General features: G+C 40.7%; 2 protein-coding genes across 5 annotated transcripts in view; one reads left to right on the top strand and one right to left on the bottom strand.

The window, feature by feature from the left end:
- Positions 1–4283: 4283 nt before the first annotated feature.
- lzts2b (leucine zipper, putative tumor suppressor 2b) lies at positions 4284–22400 on the top strand. Of its 3 annotated transcripts, XR_014630082.1 has the most exons (6): positions 4284–4451; positions 14954–15352; positions 16858–17388; positions 18148–18417; positions 20736–22111; positions 22179–22400. XR_014630082.1 is itself a non-coding variant. In XM_084433751.1 (5 exons), exons 2-5 carry the CDS (start codon positions 14981–14983, stop codon positions 21327–21329), a joined length of 1767 nt encoding a protein of 588 aa, XP_084289877.1. In that variant the 5' UTR covers positions 4316–4451; positions 14954–14980; the 3' UTR covers positions 21330–22400. The 3 variants fall into 3 exon arrangements, 2 of the variants coding, with proteins under 2 accessions (XP_084289877.1, XP_084289878.1); XM_084433751.1 differs by having other exon boundaries at positions 4316–4451; positions 20736–22400; XM_084433752.1 differs by lacking the exon at positions 4284–4451 and adding an exon at positions 12575–12712 and having other exon boundaries at positions 20736–22400.
- The window catches only part of pdzd7b (PDZ domain containing 7b), a 31443-nt gene continuing 17920 nt past the window's right edge, over positions 8922–22444 (bottom strand). For both annotated transcript variants that reach the window (XM_084433749.1, XM_084433750.1), the window contains exon 16: positions 8922–9811. The gene's annotated coding sequence lies outside the window, so the exon portion shown is untranslated. The remainder of the gene's footprint in view (positions 9812–22444) is intronic.

The raw sequence follows: 22444 nt of genomic DNA, 5'->3' as shown, positions 1-22444 counted from the left end.
AAATACTCACAGAAAACCATGTAATAGTTCTTGTGGCATTCAATAAAAAATATAAAGAAGAAAACACAAAGTGCACTAGAGACTATGAGTTATATTATTATTATTATTATTAACAATAACTGTGACACACAACACACTGACTGGCTACACCAAATGTCTTTAAATCAAATAAATAATAATAATTAAAAACACAAACGCTGATGAGTTTTAATGATGACCACCAGATGGCATTACAGAATAAAATAATAACTGTGTTCCTGAACACTTCATTTTTAAAAGTACTATAGAAGATATTAAAGTATAAGTTCACCCAAAATGTAACATTTACTCATTTACTCAGCCAATCTCTCCTGACGCGAAAGACACAATAAGAAATGATGAAGAAGCTCCAGACGTTTGTTCTGAAATGTTTCAGTTGGACGTTTGTGTAACATTTTTAAATGTTACTATTTGTTTCAAAGAACATTCAAAAGTAACGTTCCCATAATGTTTGAAGAATGATACATACAGTGGAATGTTTCCTTAACGCTCACATAACGTTTTTAAAATGCTTTACAAACTGGACATTGTGATGAATGTTGAGAGAAGGTTCAGATTTAACTTTTTTTATACCTTAAAGTCCCTGTAGTCCATCATTTTATCCCTTAAAACTCATCTTTGATCACCAAAATGACATATTTAAACGCTTTTTCTTACATTCAAATATCTTGAATGTAACTCGACACCCGTGCCTCATTTAGTATGCACAGTTCTATGAATATGCAAATGAGCCCCGCCTCCACTCACTCACTCAGCTCAGAGATCCACTGGTTGGCGATCACACGTTGATCTGATTGGTCACAAGGTAGTTTGTGACGTCAGAAACACCAGCGATTTCAAAGCGTGTTTGAGACTGTCTTTGGTTCACTGCAGTTTTAAGGAGGAAATACTCAGCAATGGTGTCGACTTATGAACTTACACATGCTTTGTCCTTAAAGCAGATTAAAACACAGACACATAAACTACAGTAAAAGCTGGATTTTAATGGAAACGTTAACAAAACATCCTTAGAACATATTTTTGTTAGCTGGCCTTAAACATCACGGTATAAGGATGCAGTAATCATTCAGTATCATGTTTTCATTCACTTTTATGCATTTGACAGACACTTTTCATACGTGATCATTACATGTTCTCGGACAGATGTTCCACATTAGAAGAAAGACACAGTAAGTCAAACCTTCATCATCATCATCATCTTCATCTTCCCTGACTGGGCCTCAAGCAATCAAGACTACGCCAGACTCTTGTTCTGCGATCTGACATTGTTCTCATAGTTTGAGGGTTTCCGCAGTTCTCCAGACGTCTGGTCAGATCTGAGACGATCCTGAGCCTCACTTCCCTGATCAGAGGAACATGATGTCGAGTGTCCACAGTTTCACAGAGGCTAGATTAGCATTGCCGTTCAAGTTTACACATGACAGCATGGCAAAACAAACTCATTCACATTAATATTTCACGCAAAACAAACCTCCCGAGCCGCTCTTGAGTGTTTCTGAAATGCTAATTAATTCAGTCTCACAAATCTGGCACTACAAACACCGACTGACAGACGTTACAGTAACGGTGATACGGATCGTTTATATAACCGTGCTAAAGCTAACCGTGCTAAAGCTAACCAGCAGCTTCTGTGTTTCAGCAACACGAGTTTGTTTGACAAACAGAGGAATGAGCTTCCATTCGACTGTAAATACACGAGACACAGATATTAAACTACACACTGTAGACTGGATTTCAAACTGGAGACAAAAGCTTTTCATGGGTCACATTCAGACGCATCTGTGTGCATGATTATGAAATATTATTGTAATGTAAATCATCTGTTCTCTATGTGAATATACAGTAAAGTGTAATTTATTCCTGTGATCAAAGCTGATGTTCAGCATCATTACTCCAGTCTTCAGTGTCACATGATCCTTCACAAATCACTCTAATATGATGATTTATGATTATATGATAAACATTTATGATTATTATCAGTGTTGAAAACAGTTATTTACATTTTTATTTCAGGATTCTTTGATGTTTATCTGAAATAGAAGCTTTTGTATTGTACTATATATTAAAATAGAAAACAGTTATTTTAAATCGTCATAATATTTAACAATATCACTGTTTTGTTGTATTTTTAATCAAATAAATGCAGCCTTGATTACTTATTTTAAAAACATTAAAAATCTTATAGATCCAAAAGTTTTGACTGGTAGTGAATGCATCCATGATATAACAATGTACCTATATTCCCAACACACACACACACACACACACACACACACACACACACACACACACACACACATGCGCACACACACACTCACACTCACACTCACACACGCACACACACACACGCACACACACACACACACACACACACACACACACACACACACACACACACACACACTTAGCTGATGTCCGTTGGAACTGGGAGACTAATTGCGGTGGGAATAACAATGAACAATAGCTCTGGTTGCCCACGTCAGGACATTCCGGAACATTCCTTTGTCTGATCCTCAGTCTGTCTCGCATGTTTACCAGAGACTGAAGCTGGAGACAGACAGAACTGCAGTGATGAAGATGATGAAGATGAAGAAGCCAGGGTGTCCTCATGCTGTTGCACAGGTGGAAAGCGGATCGTGTGTAAATGTGCGAGACGTTCCCGGTCCAGTTTCTCCCAGAGATCTGCTCAAAGACACAGAAAACCCTGGCATACACACACAGTCCAACCAAACATCATTCAGACACCAGATATCAGTTCCACTAGTGTGATCAGGACACTAGAGGTCATTACTGTAAGTGAGGAGAGCAAAATAAAGGAAACTGTGACATATTATACCCAAATATTCTTCATACAGAGACTACCAGTAACATTTGGGACTAAAATGATTGGGACACTTTGAGCTGATCATGTTTTGCTGAAGTGTGTTTTCTTTAATTGCTAATGCTCTTTTCACACACAGACTGAACACAATGAAGCATTGCTTGGTGATTGGTTGAGCTAAACTGGTATTATCTAATTGTGTAGTTAAATTTAACAGCTGACAGATATTCAACATAATTCATGTGTGAGACAGTCTAACAGAAGGACGGACAAAACCAATCAAATATCAACTGAGTTCTGCTCATATTTATAACCATTTTCTAAACCATAGTGAATAAACTGTGATAATGTGAGAAATGTTGAAGGTGTGTGAATAAATGTTGGTTTGACTGTGTGTGTGTGTGTGTGTGTGTGTGTGTGTGTGTGTGTGTGTGATGGAGGTTTACAGAAGCTCAGGAACGCCTGGAATCTCCCGCTCATCAGAAGTTCTTGTCAGACCAGTTTTTGAGTGTCTGAAAAGCTCAGGTCATAAATATCCGAGACGCTCATTTCCTGAGACTGAGATCCGATGTAAGAGACGCTCAGGGTTATTACGGGTTATTAAGGGTTAAATTATGTACTTTTCCCGATGCTTTTTATATAATTCAACAGCTGTTATCAATGGCAGCCGAATATCTTTCTGCACGTCCCTCTATCAGAGCGTCTGCTAAATGACTTAAATGTAAATCTTCTCTGTGAACGTGGGAAACCTGGAAAAATGATTCACATTCAAGGGAAAAGGCTTGGGAAAATCTTGACATTTCTATTGGGAATGGGAATGTCTGAATCCTCCACTGAACCTCATTTCAGCTATTAAATTCATTAAAAAGTAACAGACAAACAAATAAATAAAATGTTAGTGGTGCAGTCCTTATTTTGTTTTAGGTTATATGTTATAGTATATTTATATTGTATACACTTAGATTTACAGGAACATGCAGGAAAACTTAAGTAGGCCTTCTCTGCAGTGACTAACAATAGTGTGTGTGTGTGTGTGTGTATGTATGTGTGAGAGAGAGAGAGAGAGAGAGAATATGTGGGTGTGTGTGTGAGAGAGAGAGAGTGTGTGTGTGTGTGTGTGTGTGTGTGTGTGTGATTGAGTAAATGTCTGTGCTAAAGGACAAAAAGCATAAATTCCTCTTTGTACACACACTACTATAGCGAAGGTCTAGCTTATGAATATTAATTAGGTCGCGCTGACGTTTTGATAAACGTCATGGAGCGTCTAATCACCAAACGTTATTAATATTAATTGTGCCAATCCTCTTCTACAGAGTTAATTGGCTATCTCAGTAGCACCCGCCCACCAGCGCCAGGCTCTTAGCCAATCAGTGAAGCCGAGCGCCACAGTGTGTACTTAATATTCACGAGGCAACGCGTCGTCATAGTATGACTGTAACGCTCGTACAGTAGAGAGTGAATGAAGGGGGAGGGGCGATCGGGGACGCGCATCGGGGACGCGCATCGGGAACTTCAGCCACAGCTGAACAAGCGCAGAAAGTGAACGATATTAAACCTGGACAGTAACAAACCCTGTGTGAGATACAGTATGGTGAGTACAGGCGATTCTTCTGTTCAGTAATCGGATGACATACAGAGTGATATACTTTATTATCATGTTTGTACAGATGAGTTATGAACTGTGCGAGCGGCTCGTATTGACATTGAAGCAGGTTTTTCCTCCTCAGGTTGTTTTGAAAGCGTGAATGTTTCTTCGGTTAACGACACAGAAAGGTTATCTGGCGAGGAAATAACTTTAATAATGCCCTTCATCATGTGTATTACCAGTCACTCACTGTTATTATTCGTATCATTGTTTATCAGTGCAGTGATTATTATCGTAGAGGTCTTTACGTGTCAGTTCTGTCGGTTTACAGTAAACAGCACAAACTTCCTTCTTCATTAGTTCAGCATTTAACTAGTCGCTGTTGACATCAGATGAAGTTTCGATTAACCTCTGATGTTCTTTTGGTCAATCGATCAAATACTATTAATAGAACAGGGGCTTTTAAACCTACACACACACACACACACACACACACACACACACACAGGGAACCCAATTGATTGGATGGTTGTGGTTTGCTATTGGTGGATCTCATGTGAGTGACAGGTTATAGCCCCGCCCTCGTGCCAGTCAGAGAAGAGTTATTTTGATTGAAGATTACGAGGCTCATGAATTTAAACTTATGTGCATCTATAAATCATTTATAATAAATACTGCAGTATTTCATAAAAAAATAGGAACGGTCAGTTTTGGTTTCATGGACTTCGAATGGTCAAGGTCTGGCTGGTGTAGGTCGCAGATACACTATGTAATCCTGAAAGTATCAGTGAGTTGTAATGCCTGAAATCCAGGAAAATCCCATTAACTTTCTCCATAGGGGAAATGACTTAAAGGGATAGTTTAGTCCCAAAAATGAAAAATATCCCTTTATTGACTCACTCTCAAGCCATCCTTGTGTTTATGACTTCTTTCAGCCAAACACAATCAGAGTTATATTAAAAAATATCTTCCCAGTGTTGTAATGGCAGTGAATGGAGCCTGAGATTTTCAATCTCTGGATCAATAATCCATACGCCTGCAGGGGTTAATAAGGCTGTCTGAAGCCGAGAACAATATCCATATTTATAACTTTATAAACTATAATCACTGGCTTCCGGTAACGGCCGTACAAGAGTCTAGTTCATTGAAAGAGTGACCTCTGACTCGACGATGACCTCTGACCCGACGCATGATGAGTGACCTCTGACCTGACCTGACGCAAGACGAGTGACCTCTGACGCGACGCATGGCGAGCGACCTCTGACCCGACGCATGACCGCTGACCCGATGCATGACGTGTGACCTCTGACCCAACGCATGACGAGTAACATCTGACCCGACGCATGACCTCTGACCCGACGCAAGACAAGGGACCTCTGACCGACGCATGACCTCTGACCTGACGCAAGATGAGTGACCTCTGACCCGACGCATGATGAGTGACCTCTGACCCGACGCAAGACAAGTGACCTCTGACCCGATGCAAGATGAGTGACCTCTGACCAGACGCATGGCGAGCGTCCACTGACCCAACGCATGACAAGTGACCTCTGACCCGATGCATGACAAGTGACCTCTGACCCAACGCATGACGAGTAACATCTGACCCGATGCATGACCTCTGACCCGACGCAAGACGAGTGACCTCTGACCGACGCATGACCTCTGACCTGACGCAAGACAAGTGACCTCTGACCCGATGCAAGACGAGTGACCTCTGACCCGACGCATGGCGAGCGTCCACTGACCCGACGCATGACAAGTGACCTCTGACCCAACGCATGACGAGTAACATCTGACCCGACGCATGACCTCTGACCCGACGCAAGATGAGTGACCTCTGACCGACGCATGACCTCTGACCTGACGCAAGACGAGTGACCTCTGACGCGACGCATGGCGAGCGACCTCTGACACGACGCATGACCGCTGACCCGATGCATGGCGAGCGACCTCTGACCCGACGCATGACGAGTGACCTCTGAACCAACGCATGACGAGTAACATCTGACCCAACGCATGACCTCTGACCCGACGCAAGACGAGTGACCTCTGACCTGACACAAGACGAGTGACTTCTGACCTGACACAAGACGAGTGACCTCTGACGCGACGCATGGCGAGCGACCTCTGACCTGACGCATGACCGCTGACCCGACGCATGACGAGTGACCTCTGACCCTACATATGACGAGTGACCTCTAACCCGACGACGAGTGACCTCTGACCCGATGCATGACCTCTGACCCGACGCATGACCTCTGACCCGACCGATCTTGCATTATTTCTGCTTATTTTTAAATGAAGTAATTCTTCTTCTACTGGATGTTTACACTGCCCACTACTAACACACACATATAGTAAATGCACCAGCAGGTTTTCTCTGGTCTCTTTGCTCAACTCTGGTGTATGAAATTGTGCTTTATAAATATATTGCCACTCCACGATAAACACTGTTGTCACGTGACTTCAGTGCATGTGAGCGGCATCCAATCACCAGCGGCGATGTTGCACAAACACACGAGGCTGGAGTCAAACACTGACTGAACCTGGATCCCCCTGTGACCCCATCATCTGCGCTTCACTGGGGCCAGTCGTTCTCTAATCAAGTGTCTGATTAGTCAGAGTCCTCTGACTGCAGTCGTGAGCAGACATCAGCGGACGACCGTCTCTGTGTTCATTACTGGCTGTTTCCTGTATTCATCTGAGACATCAGCTCTGCCATAATCGCTCTCTCTCCTAATCCGGGCGATCTGGGTGTGACCGTCTGTCCCTCGTTAAGACCCTGTTAAACGAAGACAGTAGAACTGCATTATAGACCCGAACCGACTCAGTTTCATGACGGCTGTGTGAATGAAACCATCATGTAAAGCCGCTGACAATGAAGATTTGACTGACGATGAATGTGCACGTTCGTTTAGCGACGGGTTTGCAGGGAGAAAATAGAAAATACGCTTGACTTTGTTGTTCGTTCATACAAACGATCAGTCAGTGAGTCCTGTTGTCGATCCCACACACTGAGCCGTCAGAAATACAAACATTAATATGCCAACATGTTCATTTATCCTGGCTCTACCTGTCGCTCGTGTGTTTGTGTGTAAACGCTTAAAGTCTTCGCTTGACAGATCAACATCCCTGAGGAAACCTGAGAACATTTCCTTATCGCTCAGGAAATTCTAGTTCAGTTCTTGTTTAGGCTTCGGGATTTTAGTTAAAGTGCACTATTGTGCTATTTTAACGGTTCTTAATGTTGTTTAGAGTCTCCTAGCACAGGTTTACATGCATCTAAAGTCAAAAACACTTTAATGTCCTCATAATCTCCACTGCAGCTTCAGCTCTTTCCTCTCAGTGTCTGAAACACTTCCATCAAGGATTCAGGCTCTCTAAGCTCCGCCTCTCTGAGAGCTGCTCTGCTGTGATTGGTCAGAAAGCAAACGCTCATTATCATATCTGAATCTCAGCTCTTGATCACAGTGATACGAACAGTGACGATGGCGTGGGTTTTACCGTATCAATCTCAGAAAACAGCGTCTTCTCCACATGAACAACACGAACCAAACTCTCCCAGTCTCAGATACACTACAGTGTTTGAGGGCGGAGCTAAGAGACGCTGTTCAGCCAATCAGGACCACAGGCTTTATTTTCATTATTGATCTTCATGTTCCAGTGTTTACAGTTGCTGACAGTGAAACTCTATGAGTTATTATAAGATATTCTGTGGCTGAAGCTCATGATGGCCAAACCCACATCCGCTGTTCCTCCAGGCTGTGAACACACACACACACACACACACACACACACAGTTTGATGACCTCATTTCCTGTGCAGCCACTTGTTGATGTTCTTGTTATTGGTCCTCTGGGAGCATCTCAAGGTTTCTCAGGAAAGAATCTGAGTGTGTGTGAGTGTGTGTGTGTGTGAGAAAAAGAAAAAAGAGAGAAAATGACCATTAAAACGAACCACATCTCAATCAGTCTAATTACAGTAAAACATACACAGACGATGTTGATGGTCCTAAAATAGGCTTCATTTTCAGTCGTGTTCTTTTCAGGCTTTGTGAGATTCTCCTCTTTCATCGAGTTTGTTCTGTAATCTATTAATATAATTAGATTATATTTGATCTGAACATAAATCAGACGTGGCTCCCCGTAACCCATAGTTCTCTGTGAACGCTATTAATACACTCGCTATTCATAGAGCCGGCGTTAGCGGAGGAAGCCTTTCGTGTGAGTTAAAGGTCTCAGTTATGATTGAGATGCTGGAGATTAGTTCATTTTCAAAAGCATCAGCAGAAGTCCGTTTATATAAAGTCCTGGCCTGTCCAGAGATTAACGAGCCTTACATGATGTTTCTGAGTATGTTCTCACCTTCATTTCTTTTTAAAGCTGTATGTTATTATACATCTTATTATGATTATTATGATCTTTTCATACAGTGAAAGCAGACAATGATCAGAGGCACTCATGAAAGTGTTTTGCTTGTGCACTATATTTGAAATCTTCTGAAGTCATGCAAAGCTTTTTCGAGACTTAACAGACTCACGGAACATTATATTAATATTTTTGTGCACAGGCTTATGCATTATTGTTATGATACTTTTTTTTTAATGGTGCTTTTAGGATTTTTTTTGTCCTTTTTGGACAATTTGAGCTGTTGTTGAATTAACAACAAAGAGATGCACGACTTTTTTCAGTTTAAACGAAACATGATGTGGAGTACATTAGACTGAATTAAAGTCGGCTTGATGTGGTGATCTTCTCTATTGTGTCGTATATCCGAGTGAAACGCTTCTGGAACAAGAACAAATGTGGGCGGGGCTTGATTGTGTCCGAGGGGAATTGATTGGATGGTTGTGGTTTGCTATTGGCTGATCTCATGTGAGTGACAGGTTATAGCCCCGCCCAGATCATCAGAGAAGAGAAGAGATGCTGCAAGAGGAACTTATTCTGATTCAAGATTATTAACACAATAATGATGATGTGCACCTATAAATCATTTAGAATAAACACTGCAATATTCCATAAAAACAAAAAAACAAACTAGAATTGTCATTTTTGGTTTCATGGGGATTTAACGGGCAGAAGGAAGAGTCTCGGTTCATGTCAGGCGAGTGCAGGATTCTCAGATGATTCTCTTCTGGTCTCTCGTGGGTTAAACGCCAGTGATTTCTGTGTTTTTTTGGTCATCTAAAGTAGGTCTGTTGTTGCCAGTGTTCCCAGTGAAAGCTTGGCACGGCCGGCTCCGGGAGCTGTCCGGATCTCTGTGTGCCGGCACAGAAACACCAGCTCAAACTGGGCCGTGAGGAAGACCGCAGGGCTGCACACGCTTTAGACTCGCCGGTTCAGGAGTCGGTCAACATTCACGCCCTTAACACAAAAATTACATTAAAACTTTCCTGAGAAATACATTACGGTAATGCATTTGGCAGATGCTTTTAATTATACATTGTTTTTAGTTAATTCAATTCATTTCACATTCATATGTTCAGCGCTTTTCACAATACACATCATTTCAAAGCAGATTTACTGAAAATGCATTAGCCTACATTACAATTAAGAGTGATCTGTTACCAGAGTTATGTATTTCAGAAATGCACATATACACAATCACAGTTTGCTAAAAATGCATTAATTTAAACAATGTATTAATTTAAGGCAGAAACAATGAGCTCACTGAAGTAAAGAATACATGCTTGTTAACAAAAATGATAAAAAAAAATAGTTCTATATATCCTATATATCTAAATATCCTCTATATATACATGAAAAGTTCATGCAGTTTCCCCCAAACACATGCATTCTGTTCACTAGTGATGCTTCAACATTTCAGGAACAGAAAATATACGTCTGAAATTAACCTTCGCTTGTTGAACCGATCATCTCTTCCTCTTTACTGCTAGTTACCGCACCAAATAAACACGGATGAACTTCCTGAAACCAATCAGTGTTTCAACCGTGGAAATATGTCAATAAAGCAGCTTTTAATGTGAATATTTCACGTAATGTCTCATTTAACCTCAAGCATTTCAATGACCATAAACTCAATAGTTAGGGGCGTTTGAGTACATATATGCACTATATTCATTATATTTGTTCTTGCCGTCTTCAACACAGGAAACACGTGTGTTGGTTAACGTTGACTAAAGGTGTGTGTGTGTGTGTGTGTGTGTGTTTCGGGGCTGATCATGCATATATTTTCTTGTCTCGTGTCGCTCTGTTCTCTGGTCGCCTGTGGAACCAGTTTAACCGTGTCCAGTGTGACCCATTTACAGGACCTGAGAGAGACACACAGCACGCTGTAGCCTACTTACACAAGGCTATATATATACACCAGCACTTCACACTCATTCAAAACTTTCCTCTGGAAGTGCGATGATGAATTTAATGTGTGTTTGTATTTACGGCTTTGTTTGTCACTGTCGTTCTCGTGTTGCTCATACCGGTTTGAATGCGAATGAGTTATCTAATCTACTAATTGGTCTTAATTGGCTGGTTTTGGGATCACCTGATGTGTGTTTACATACAATGTATTCTTGTATTCATGTTGTAGACGTCTAGACTGCGTGTGAATCATAAAGATAGTTCTCCTGAGGTTTGATCTGTGGCCTAGAATACTTTACAAAGATGCAAAATTAGCATAATTAGTAGTTTTAATGCTAATGAAACCTTGTTGCACTTGTATGTATGTAGTTGCATTATTAGTCCGCTACAGTAGATCGTTTCAAAGCAGCTTCGCAGTAATAAAAGAATATTTTTTGTGTAAATGAACAGCCAAATCAACAATATTACTGAACATTAAGTGTCTTTTAAAACGACATTTTCACACTGAAACATCTTTAAAAGATTTTTTACTTGCAATTTCTACCCGATAAAATGTTTTAGATCATGACGTATCAATTCATTAATAAAAATGCCTGTGGTATTTTAGGATTTGATTCATTTCCATGACGTTTCCAGGTCCAGAAGCCACGAGAATCCTGCTTCTTCAAACAGACAAAAAATTTGTTAAAATAAGAAATATCTAAACATCTTGATTTTCTTGAAAGCTTATTTTAAAGTTTGGTTTTGTCTTGTTTTACGTCATTTAGTGGACCTGGACCCCTGGATGAGAACTTCTGCGGTGTGTGTGTGTGTGTGGCCTAAAAGAGTCACATTGTTGCGTTTAATCGTTCTGTACGGACTAGCGTTGTCAGTATTGCTTAATCGTGGAATATTCCCACAACCAGTGTTGTGTGAAACTCATTACAAGTAACTTGAGTTATGTAATCAGATTACTTTTTTTCAAGCAACTAGTAAAGAAACGCATTACTTTTAAATTTACAGCAAAATATCTGTGTTACTTTCTTTTCACATTTATTGACTGACAGCCCTCCTGTCCTCATGTTGAGAGATGCAGAGACGATGTGTGTGTGTGTGTGTGTGTGTGAACATGATGGTTATTGTAGTTCTAGACTAAATGTGAGCATGCATTTACTCATCTCTCTTGCACAAAAAAGATGAATTATTCCTCAAAATGAATAAAATCAGTGAAATGCAAAATCAGAATAATTCGCAAACCTCCAATAATTAAAATAATGTTAAATAAAACAAATATTTGTATGCATTTAATCTCACTTTATTGACAAATGTACTTGCTGCTGATCTTTGATAATTCAGTTAAACCATAGGCAAAAATGACTTTAGATTTTGTGTTAAAGTGTTAAACTTTCTACACGTGAATTTGCATTTCCTTCAGTCTTATTGTTTCAATTTTGGTCTGAAAGGGTTTTACATTTGCCCAAAAATAAAAATTTTGCTATAAAAAAAAAGTAAGCCCAGCCCAGGTGAGATTAAGTAACGCAAAAGTAACGAAACGCATTACTTTTCCTAAAAAGTAACTAAGTAACACAAATAGTTACTTTTTAAGGGAGTACCGCAATATTGTAATGCATTACTTAAGTAATTTACTTACTTTCCACAACACTGCCCACACACACACACACACACACACACACACGAGTACATGATGTAACGAAGAAAAGAATCAAGACACTGAAGGATGGAGAGAGAGAGAGAGACAGAGAGTCCGAGAGCTTGAAGGGGTTTGAGAACGAGACGAGCTACATTACACACGTGCAGCGGAGAAATGAGTTTCCCTCGGACACACACACACACACACTGAGACAGAGAGAGACTGAAGCACTTCAGCTAGAGTAAGTGAAGCGCACTGACGGACACACATAAGTATCGGTGTCACAGAACCGGACGACATGCAGGATTTAACATCAGGTATGTGATTAAAGAAGAACCGTGTGTGTGTGTGTGTGTGTGTGTGTTTGACTGACAGGCACTAGTTCAATCTTAGTTCAATCATTCTCTCGCTAAAGAGACTCGTTGTTTAGAGACTAAATAAAGCATCAATTTCTCTTGAGATGTTTCTCCTAATATTCCTGTATATTGTATATCCTGTATAATATTCGTGTTTTTACGTTCCACTTGTGGTGTTTTTCAGTGTAAACGCGCTCGATGGACGTGTTTGACCATCGCAGCTTCTCGTGTGTGACGCAGCGTTATAAAAATGTGGCGCTCAAGTTAAAATACGTTCAACTTTTGTCTCAAAACCTTGTTTTTCTCTCTTAACTGACCTGCAAAAACAGTTCTGTGTGAACTGGAGAGTTTAGAGATAACAGTGAATGTGGAGCAGCTCAAATCAGTGATGAAGAAGGTTCATATTGAGGTTCATCTCTTGAATCTGAGCAGTTGTTGAGATTACAGAGAGTGTTTTCTCTGGAGAAACAGGTCAACAACATGTGGGAACGTAGCTCGCTGTGCTTCTGCATTGTGATGAACTTCCATGTGAAAAAAGGAAATGCAAGTACACGTGACTTCAAGCAAAAACCTCATTGTTCTCCATTAAATCTCATTGTTGTCTTGGAGAAAATGTCAGATTTGTCAGAGGAAAGTAGGAGGCAGCAAACGCTGAGAGGCTCTTTCACTGAAGTCACGCTGAACTCCGAACACGACACCATGATGTTTACTTGTAACCCGTGTGTGTCGTACGCTGGAGATGATCAGTGTATTTCTGTGAGACGGAGACGTGTATTTAAGGAAGAGTTGTGTATCTGTGATCATGACGGCTCGAACACTGACCCAGTTCATGTTCCTCGTGAAACATGAACCACTTCAGCTGGTTCATTATATTTACATTTATTCAAAGTCACTTACAAATGAGGAACTGATACAATTATTCATAGTGCACAGTGTTAGTGTGTGTGTTTATGGTTGTGGTTAGTTGAGCCGTTTCTGATAATCATATGGAGGTTTAGATCTGATTCCACCGCAGAGGAACAGAGACGGTGAAGGGTCTGGAAAATGACTTCGAGCTCGTTTTGAAAGAACAAAAACGCTGTAAGAATGAATTGTTTTTTAATGCTTGAAGTTCACGAGGAACATGTTGAGGCACATTTTTAAATGTAGTAGGAGTAGACTTAGATTTCCTCATTTAATGAGTCATGTTTCTATTTTTATGACGAATGATTCACAATAATTTACAGTATTTTACAATTCAAAATAACAACTTGCTCCACCTGTAGCCGGCGTAGGATGTTGGTTCAAGAGTTGGTTAAAGGTTAAATGTGTAATTTCTGCTCCATCAACGGCCCGACCGGGTCAGACTCGACCAATGACCCGAGTTTGGGATGGATAACCGGTCTAGCTTTAAAACTTGTTTAACCAGTTTGAACAGTCATTCATTGAGCCGTTCTGAAACACAGAAGTAAAACACACCGTTTCTCCTTGACATTTTAGTTTAAGCAAACGGAAACGCAGATGTTACGAACGGTTAGGAGAGATTTAATCAGCTTTAGTGCTCGTATTGTTTGAAACTGTCGAGGCAATCAAACTAGGATTCATTAATCTAATCTAGATTATTCCCATATGATGATGAGCGCAGTGCTAATGATTAGCATGAACCCTCGCAGGACTGTACTGGTTTTAATGATGGTCTATAGCAACACAAGCTCCAATAACGTGTGTCTCATGTAGTCAAACCAAAGTTTATTCAGACACCTTCAACATTTCTCACATTATCACAGTTTATTCGCTATAGTTTAGAAAATGGTAATAAATATGAGCTGAACTCAGTTGATATTTGACTGGTTTTGTCCGTCCTTCTGTTAGTCTGTCTCACACATGAATTATGTTGAATATCTGTCAGCTGTTAAATTTAAATACACAATTAGATAATACCAGTTTAGCTCAACCAATTACCAAGCAATGCTTCATTTTGTTCAGTCTGTGTGTAAAAAGAGCATTAGTTATTACAGAAAACACACTTCAGCAAAACATGATCAGCTCAAAGTGTCCGAATCATTTTTGGTTTGATAAATTTTACTGTTTTTTTTTTCGTGTATATGTCACAGTTTACTTTACTTTGCTCTCCTCACTTGCTTAAATGACCTCTAGTGTCCTGATCACACTAGTGAAACTGATATCTGGTGTCTGAATGATGTTTGGTTTGACTGTGCGCAGGTTTTCTGAGCTCCCGGGTCGTCAGCCATGGCGCTGATCCAGTCTCTTCCCGTGTCCATTGACCACTCAGGACCAGGCCTGATGGGAGCGATGGGAGCCGTCAGCAGCATGAAGCCCAATCACATCACTTATCCCGACCGAGACAACATAGAGGTCAGCACCAACTTCCGCAAGGGAACGCCGGGATCGGGACGCCTGTTATCCGACGCTTCACAGGTTGGAAGTCGAACCCCATCCAGCAAGAGGAGAGGAATCGTCGGCAGAGCGAAAGGCTTCGGCACTCGATCATATTCCCATGAGGACTTGATACGGGACTGGAATGATAATCATTTGGATGTGGGAATGGCTGGTGTGGACGGGCCTCCGAAACTGGTTCCTGTGTCTGGACAGTTAGAAAGGGTGAGTAATTAATTGAAAGAATTTTTGTAATAATTTTTTTATTGCATGTGTCTGGTCTTATTTTGAATGATTCATAATGTTTTTGGGGTTTTTTGTAAAAAAAAAAAAATTTTAACTTGTAATTTTTCATTAAAATATCAGAATTTTCACATGAAAAAAAAGAAACAGGATTAGGGATTAATAAAAATATCCTGTTCCCCTCTATACTCTCCTATCACTACCATAATAAAGCACAAAAATAAAATTAAAAACATTATAAGCGTTTATTTAAAAAATGTAATTGCATTATATCAACCAATATTAGAAATTTTATTACATTTAATTTAACAATATTTTATTTTATTTTATTCAATAGAATTGTTTTATATTTATTAAGTGAGCGGTTGATGAGTGCAAAGGTATTTAGTTAAATAAATAAATAAATGAAAAAACGATTATTAAAAAAAATAAATCTGCATCATATCAGCCAACAAAATTATATTACAATTAATTTATCAATATACATATATATTTTTAATATATATTTATTAAGTGCGTGCTTGATGACTGCAAAGGTAAAGTTAGTGTTTAATTTCTTTTAATAAAAAGCTTCTTTTTTTTTGCATTATATCAGCCAATATTAGAAATTTGATTACATTTAATTTATCAATATTTAATTTCTTTTATCCAATTGAATTTTTAAATATTCATTAAGTGAGCGCTTGATGACTGCAAAGGTAAAGTTGGACTTTAAAAAAAATAAAAAGCGTTTATTTAAAGGTGCAGTGTGTAATTTTAAGTGGCATCTAGTGGTGAGGTTGTGAATTGTACCCAATAGAATTTACGGTGGCCGACAGGAAGTGATGTCGTCGTCTGAGACAGCAGAGAGTAGCCAGTTAAACGGTGAGGTTTCTTTACAAAGATAAATGAAGAAATTAGGTTTACTTCATTATTCAGTAAAACGATGTTAATGTGAATATTATTGTTACCTGTTCATCATTGTGTCAGTGTTTTATTCGCTGACTTTAGCTCGCTTCTTACAACATAGTGACAAAACGTGTTTGTCCGTTCAGGGCCACCGTAGAAACATGTCGATGTAAGCGGACCTGCGGTGTGTGTAGAGAGAAATGCTAATTTCTATGTAATGAATTTCAAGCCTCATTCTAAGCTAATAAAAACATAACGCTTCATTAAATAAGGTCTTTATACACCACTGAAAACATAGTTATGAATATGATATTGTATTTCTGTCAGCAGATCCTCCTAAATATTACACAATGCACCTTTAACTTAATTTTTTTTTTTAATACATAAAAAGTGTTTTTCACTTTTAAATCTGTACCATATTAGCCAGTATTATATAATTATTACTTATTTGATTTTAATTTATTTGATTTGATTTATTCCGATACTTGGCAAAACCTGAGAATTATCCAGTAGACGTCACTAAAACCTCCTGTATTTTTATCAGTGTTTACATGCTAATGCTCCCATTTCTCATCATTTCTGACTCTGTTTTCTCCCAGAATGCTCAGCAGGCCATAATCAGACCCACTGCCTTCAAACCCGTCATTCCCAGGAGCCGGAACGGCATGCAGTTCTTGTCTCCGCGACCCGGCGCCGGTCTCTCGGGAAGCCAAGGAAACCTCAGCAGGTTTTCTCCGGAAGACGAGGTGATTTCGCCCGACAGAACGACAGAACGGCGCAGTTCGTACAGCGGCGCTCGCAACGGTTTGTTCAGCCAATCTTTCACCATGACGGAAACGGCTCGCGACTCTTTAGCGAATCTCCCGGCGTATAACCAGAGCGAGGCGAGCAAACCTCACGGACACTCGAACTCCGACAGCGGGCGCTCCTCGTCCAGCAAGAGCTCGGGGTCTGTGGGGGGCCGAGGACAGATGATGCTGTCGGACATGTGTTCGGGAAGACCTTCGCCTCCACCCATCGAGGTCTACGAGAACATCATGAGGGATCTGGAGGAGAAGCTGAGAGAGAGAGATCAGGAGCTACAGCAACTCCGGGAAAACCTGGATGAGAACGAATCCGCCATCTGTCAGGTGGCTGTTTTCATCTCTTTTAGGACCATTTACAGCTTTTAATGTTGTTTATATGTGACCCATATATCACATGGGTCCTGTCCATTGATGTATGGTTTGTTAGGATAGGACAATATTTGGCCGAGATGCAACTATTGAAAATCTGGAATCTGAGGGTGCAAAAAAATCTAAATATTGAGAAAATCTCCTTTAAAGTTCTACATTTATGTTGGCGATTGTGCTGCATTCACTCACAGAAATACATGTTTTATATATTTACAGTAGGAAATTTACAAAATATCTTCATGGAACATGATCTTTACTTAATATCCTAATGATTTTCGGCATAAAAGAAAAATCGATAATTTTGACCCGTACAATGTATTGTTGGCTATTGCCACAGATATCCCCGTGCGACTCGAGACTGGTGACGTGATCCAGGGTCACATATCATGATGACTCACGAGTATTTGCGCTAAATCTGTGCAGATTTGGTTTACACGAACTTCTCCAGCAAAATGAGTAAACAAATTAAGTAAACTAAATTCGTTTACAATTAATGTAAACTCGGATATCGGATCCCAGTCCTGTCTAAAGTGAGTGTGAACAGGCGGGACAAAAAAATCGGATGTGGTCAAAAGATCGGATCTGTGCATTAAGACTTGAGGTGTAAATGCAGCCAAAGTTATAATTTTTGGTGTTTATGATCCAAACTCAAACTGAAGACTTTCTAACAGATTATATGCATGTGTGTGTGTGTGTGTGTGTGTGTTGGTTAAGGTGTACGAGGAGAGGCAGAAGCGCACGGAGCTGGAGATGGAGGAGTTCAGACAGACGTGCGCCGCTAAGATGCAGAAAGCGTCCCAGAAAGCTCAGCGTGAGCATCAGCTCCTGCAGCTCCAGGTGTTTCAGCTCCAGCAGGAGAAGAAGAAGCAGAACGAGGACATGACGCAGATCCTGCAGGAGCGGCAGAGACTCGAGGAGAGACTCAACTCCTACGAGCGGGAGCACACACAGCTCGGACCCAGACTCGAGGAGAGCAAGTGGGAGGTGAGGGGGAGTCCGATCACAGCGTTAGAAGTCGTCGTGGCTAGGGACTCACTGAGATCGTGAGACTATGCTTAGGAAAAAAGCTTTGCATGCGTTTCTCAGCCGGCTCTAAAACTGCAGTGAAACAATCGTTTGAAATCGCTGGTGTTTCTGACGTCACAAACTACCTTGTAACCAATCAGATCAACGTGTGATCGTCAACCAGTGGATCTCTGAGCTGAGTGAGTGGTGGCGGGGCTCATTTGCATATTCATAGAACTGCGTATACTAAATGAGGCGAGGGTGTCGAGTTACATTCAAGATATTTTAAGGAAAATATGCTTCAATATATAATTTTGGTGATCAAAGATGAGTTTTAAGGGATACAATGATTGACTACAGAGGAACTTTAAGAAAAACATTTTTTATTATAATGTAAATTATTGTGAATCATTCGTCATAAAAATAGAAACATGACTCATTAAATGAGGAAATCTAAGTCTACTCCTACTACATTTAAAAATGTGCCTCAACAACATGTTCCACATGAACTTCAAGCATTAAAAAGCAATTAATTCTTACAGCGGTTTGTTCTTTCAAAACGAGCTCGAAGTCATTTTCCAGACCCTTCACCGTCTCTGTTCCTCTGCGGTGGAATCAGATCTAAACCTCCATATGATTATCAGAAACGGCTCAACTAACCACAACCATAAACAAACACACTAACATTGTGCACTATGAATAATTGCATCTGTTCCTCATTTGTAAATGACTTTGAATAAATGTAAATATAATGAACCAAAAATCCCTCAGCTGAAGTGGTTCATGTTTCACGAGTATTCCTAGCACCGCGTATACTAAATGAGGCGAGGGTGTCGAGTTACATAAAAAAAATGTACACATTTACATGAAGACATTTTTTGCAAGGATAAACGTTTAAATATAATAATAATAATATTAATAATAATAATAATTCGTTACATTTATATAGCGCTTTTTCTGAGACCTCAAAGCGCTTTACATAGAAGGGGGGATCTCCTCAACCACCACCAATGTGCAGCATCCACCTGGATGATGCGACGGCAGCCATACTGCGCCAGAACGCCCACCACACACCAGCTTACTGGTGGAGAGGAGACAGTGATGAAGCCAATCAGTATATGGGGATGATTAGGAGGCCATGATGGACAGAGGCCAAGGGGCAAATTTGGCCAGGATGCCGGGGTTACACCCCTACTCTTTTTCGAAGGACATCCTGGGATTTTTAATGACCACAGAGAGTCAGGACCTCGGTTTAACGTCTCATCCGAAGGACGGATATGTAAATATGTAATTTTTGGTGATCAAAGATGAGTTTTAAAGGATACAATTATTGACTGCAGGGGGACTTTAATGAAAATTAATCTTACCGTCTAGATTTAAAGGATTATTTCACTTCAGAATTCAAATTTCCTGATAATTTACTCTCCCCCATGTCATCCAAGATGAGAATGTCTTTCTTTCTTCAGTCGAAATAAAATTACATTCCAGGATGTTTCTCCATATAGTGTCTTCAATGGGGTCCAACGGGTTGAAGGTCCAGATGTGAGTTTCAGTGCAGCTTCAAAGTCTCGACACGATCCAGCCGAGGAATAAAGAGTCTTATCAAGACAAACCAGCGGACATTTTATAACAAAAATAAACATTTATATACTTTTTAACCACAAATGCTGGTCTTGCACTAGCTGTGATGCGCCACACATTACGTAATCACATTGAAAGGTCACGCGGAAGAACAAACCGAGTGTTTACAGAGCGAACGTGTAAAGACTAAGTCAAATACAATTTACAAAAAAATAAAAAGTAAAACAACAACATCCGAAATCGTAATGTAAAGTAAAGTAAATTATCAGGAAATTTAAATTCTGAAGTGAATTAATGCTTTAAAGCCTCTTGAAATTACAGTTAAAGGTGCAGTCTGTAAGAATGACTAGTGGTGGAAATCGGTACTGCAGTCTAAATTCAAAATATGAGAGATCGTCGTTTCTCCCGCCTCCTCAGACTCGACGCTCACGCGGGTCGCCAGTTTGAGACACGCAACAGGAACGAGCGCAATGGACAATGAAAATAGGCAAATTGGCAACGTGAAGAATCAGACCAAAACAAAAACAAACATTCCAGCCTGGAAACGCACATTTCAAAGTAAAATAACTGGTGTTTTTCAGAGGAACGAGTGTGTGAACTCAGCATGTTTCCTCATATGCAAACATATTATGGTATTTGTATGCTTTAGAGTGATAAAGTTACATACAGCACCTTTAACATCCACGTTTTAAGTCATTTGTGGCTGTATCCCTCAGGTGTGCCAGAAGTCCGGTGAGATTTCGTTGCTGAAGCAGCAGCTGAAAGACCTTCAGGCGGACCTGGCCCAGCGAATCGGTGAACTGGTGTCGGTGCGCGCGCAACTGAGAGACGTGTGTGGGGAGCTGAAGACGTGCCAGAGTCAGCTTCAGGAGGCACACACAACCTCACACACACGAACCCTGGAGCTCGAGGTGTGCGAGAACGAGCTGCAGCGCCGCAAGAGCGAGAACGAGCTCCTCCGGGAGAAAATGAGCCGTCTGGAGGAGTCGACGTCTCACGAGAACGAGGATCTGAAAGCCTCCAAGCATCAGATCGAGCGACTCAAGGCCGAGCTCGCGTTCGAGCGCCAGCATTCGTCCGATCGGGCCGCCACGTTCGAGAGCGAGAGGAAGAGCTGGGAAGAGGAGAAAGATAAAGTGATTCGATACCAGAAGCAGTTGCAGCAGAACTACGTGCAGATGTACAAAAGAAACCGCGATCTGGAGCGATCGCTTCGTGAACTGAAACTCGAGCTCGAGTCGAGAGAACAGGAGGACGAGAGCAGTGGGAACGAGGTCACGTTTGACGACATCGCCGCGACCGAGATCTGAAACCATCTTTGTGTGAGGAAGGCGTAGCGGGAATCTGTCACGCTAAAGCTACGTATTCGTTACACTGCAAAAAATGCTTTTCTTACTTAGTATTTTTGTCTTGTTTTCAGTCCAAATATCTAAAAATTCTTAAATCAAGATGCATTTACTAGAGGAGTAAAATGCCATAAGATATTATGTCTTGTTTTCTGAGGAAATAAATCAAAATGAAGTGAGTTTTTGCTTAAACAAGCTAAGTGATCTGCCAATCGGGTCAGAAAAAAAAATCTTGTTTCTGTTTGAATTAAGATTATGTTTCTTATCCTATTGGCAGATTATTTTTTGTTTTAAGCAAAAACTCATGTGCATTTCCTTTTAAATATCTTTTATTGAGGTATTTGGACTGAAAACAAGACAGAAATACTAAGTAAGAAAAGCACTGTTGCAGTGTCGGGCTGGGATTATAAACCGATGCATTGTGAATCGAGAAATGATTCTGGATCGATTCTGAGATTTTCTGAATGCATCGTGACTTTCTCTCGAATCGACTCTCAGCTTATTTTCTAACAGCGGAAGGTCTTCCGATAGTCCCGAAGTTCTTCATAAAGTTCGAAAAGGCTGAAGCGAATTACAAGGGTGTTTGCAGTGGCTGTTCACATTAATCTCGCGTCATAAAAGCATTCTGAGGTGCGAGTACATTCCCAGACTCAGCCGAACGCAGGAGCGCTCTTCTTCGTTAGCATTTGAGCGTGCAGTTAAAAACTAGCCTAGAGCGCCATCTGCGGTTTTATAACTAGCCAAGAGTGCCATCTGCTGTTAAAAACTAGCCTAGAGCGCCATCTGCTGTTTAAACTAGCCTAACTAGCCTAGAACGCGCGCATCTGCTGTTAAAAACTAGCCTAGAGCGCCATCTGCTGTTTAAACTAGCCTAACTAGCCTAGAACGCGCGCATCTGCTGTTAAAAACTAGCCTAGAGCGCCATCTGCTGTTTAAACTAGCCTAACTAGCCTAGAACGCGCGCCATCTGCTGTTTAAAGCTAGCCTAGAGCGCCATCTGCTGTTAAAAACTAGCCTGGAGCGCCATCTGCGGTTTTATAACTAGCCAAGAGCGCCATCTGCTGTTTAAAACTAGCCTA

This window comes from Rutilus rutilus, assembly GCF_951802725.1.
Source record: "Rutilus rutilus genome assembly, chromosome: 16".
Taxonomy (NCBI): Eukaryota; Metazoa; Chordata; class Actinopteri; order Cypriniformes; family Leuciscidae; genus Rutilus; species Rutilus rutilus.
Note: the sequence above shows the minus strand (reverse complement) of the source record. Positions and strands in the feature narration are given on the sequence as shown.

What these genes read in the sequence shown, in the direction of transcription:
- lzts2b (XM_084433751.1), top strand. Translation starts at nt 14,981, where the DNA reads ATGGCGCTGATCCAGTCTCTTCCCGTGTCCATTGACCACTCAGGACCA. An exon ending in TGTCTGGACAGTTAGAAAGG is followed by an intron (nt 15,353 to 16,857) that starts GTGAGTAATTAA and finishes GTTTTCTCCCAG; the next exon opens with AATGCTCAGCAGGCCATAAT. An exon ending in TCGAGGAGAGCAAGTGGGAG is followed by an intron (nt 18,418 to 20,735) that starts GTGAGGGGGAGT and finishes TGTATCCCTCAG; the next exon opens with GTGTGCCAGAAGTCCGGTGA.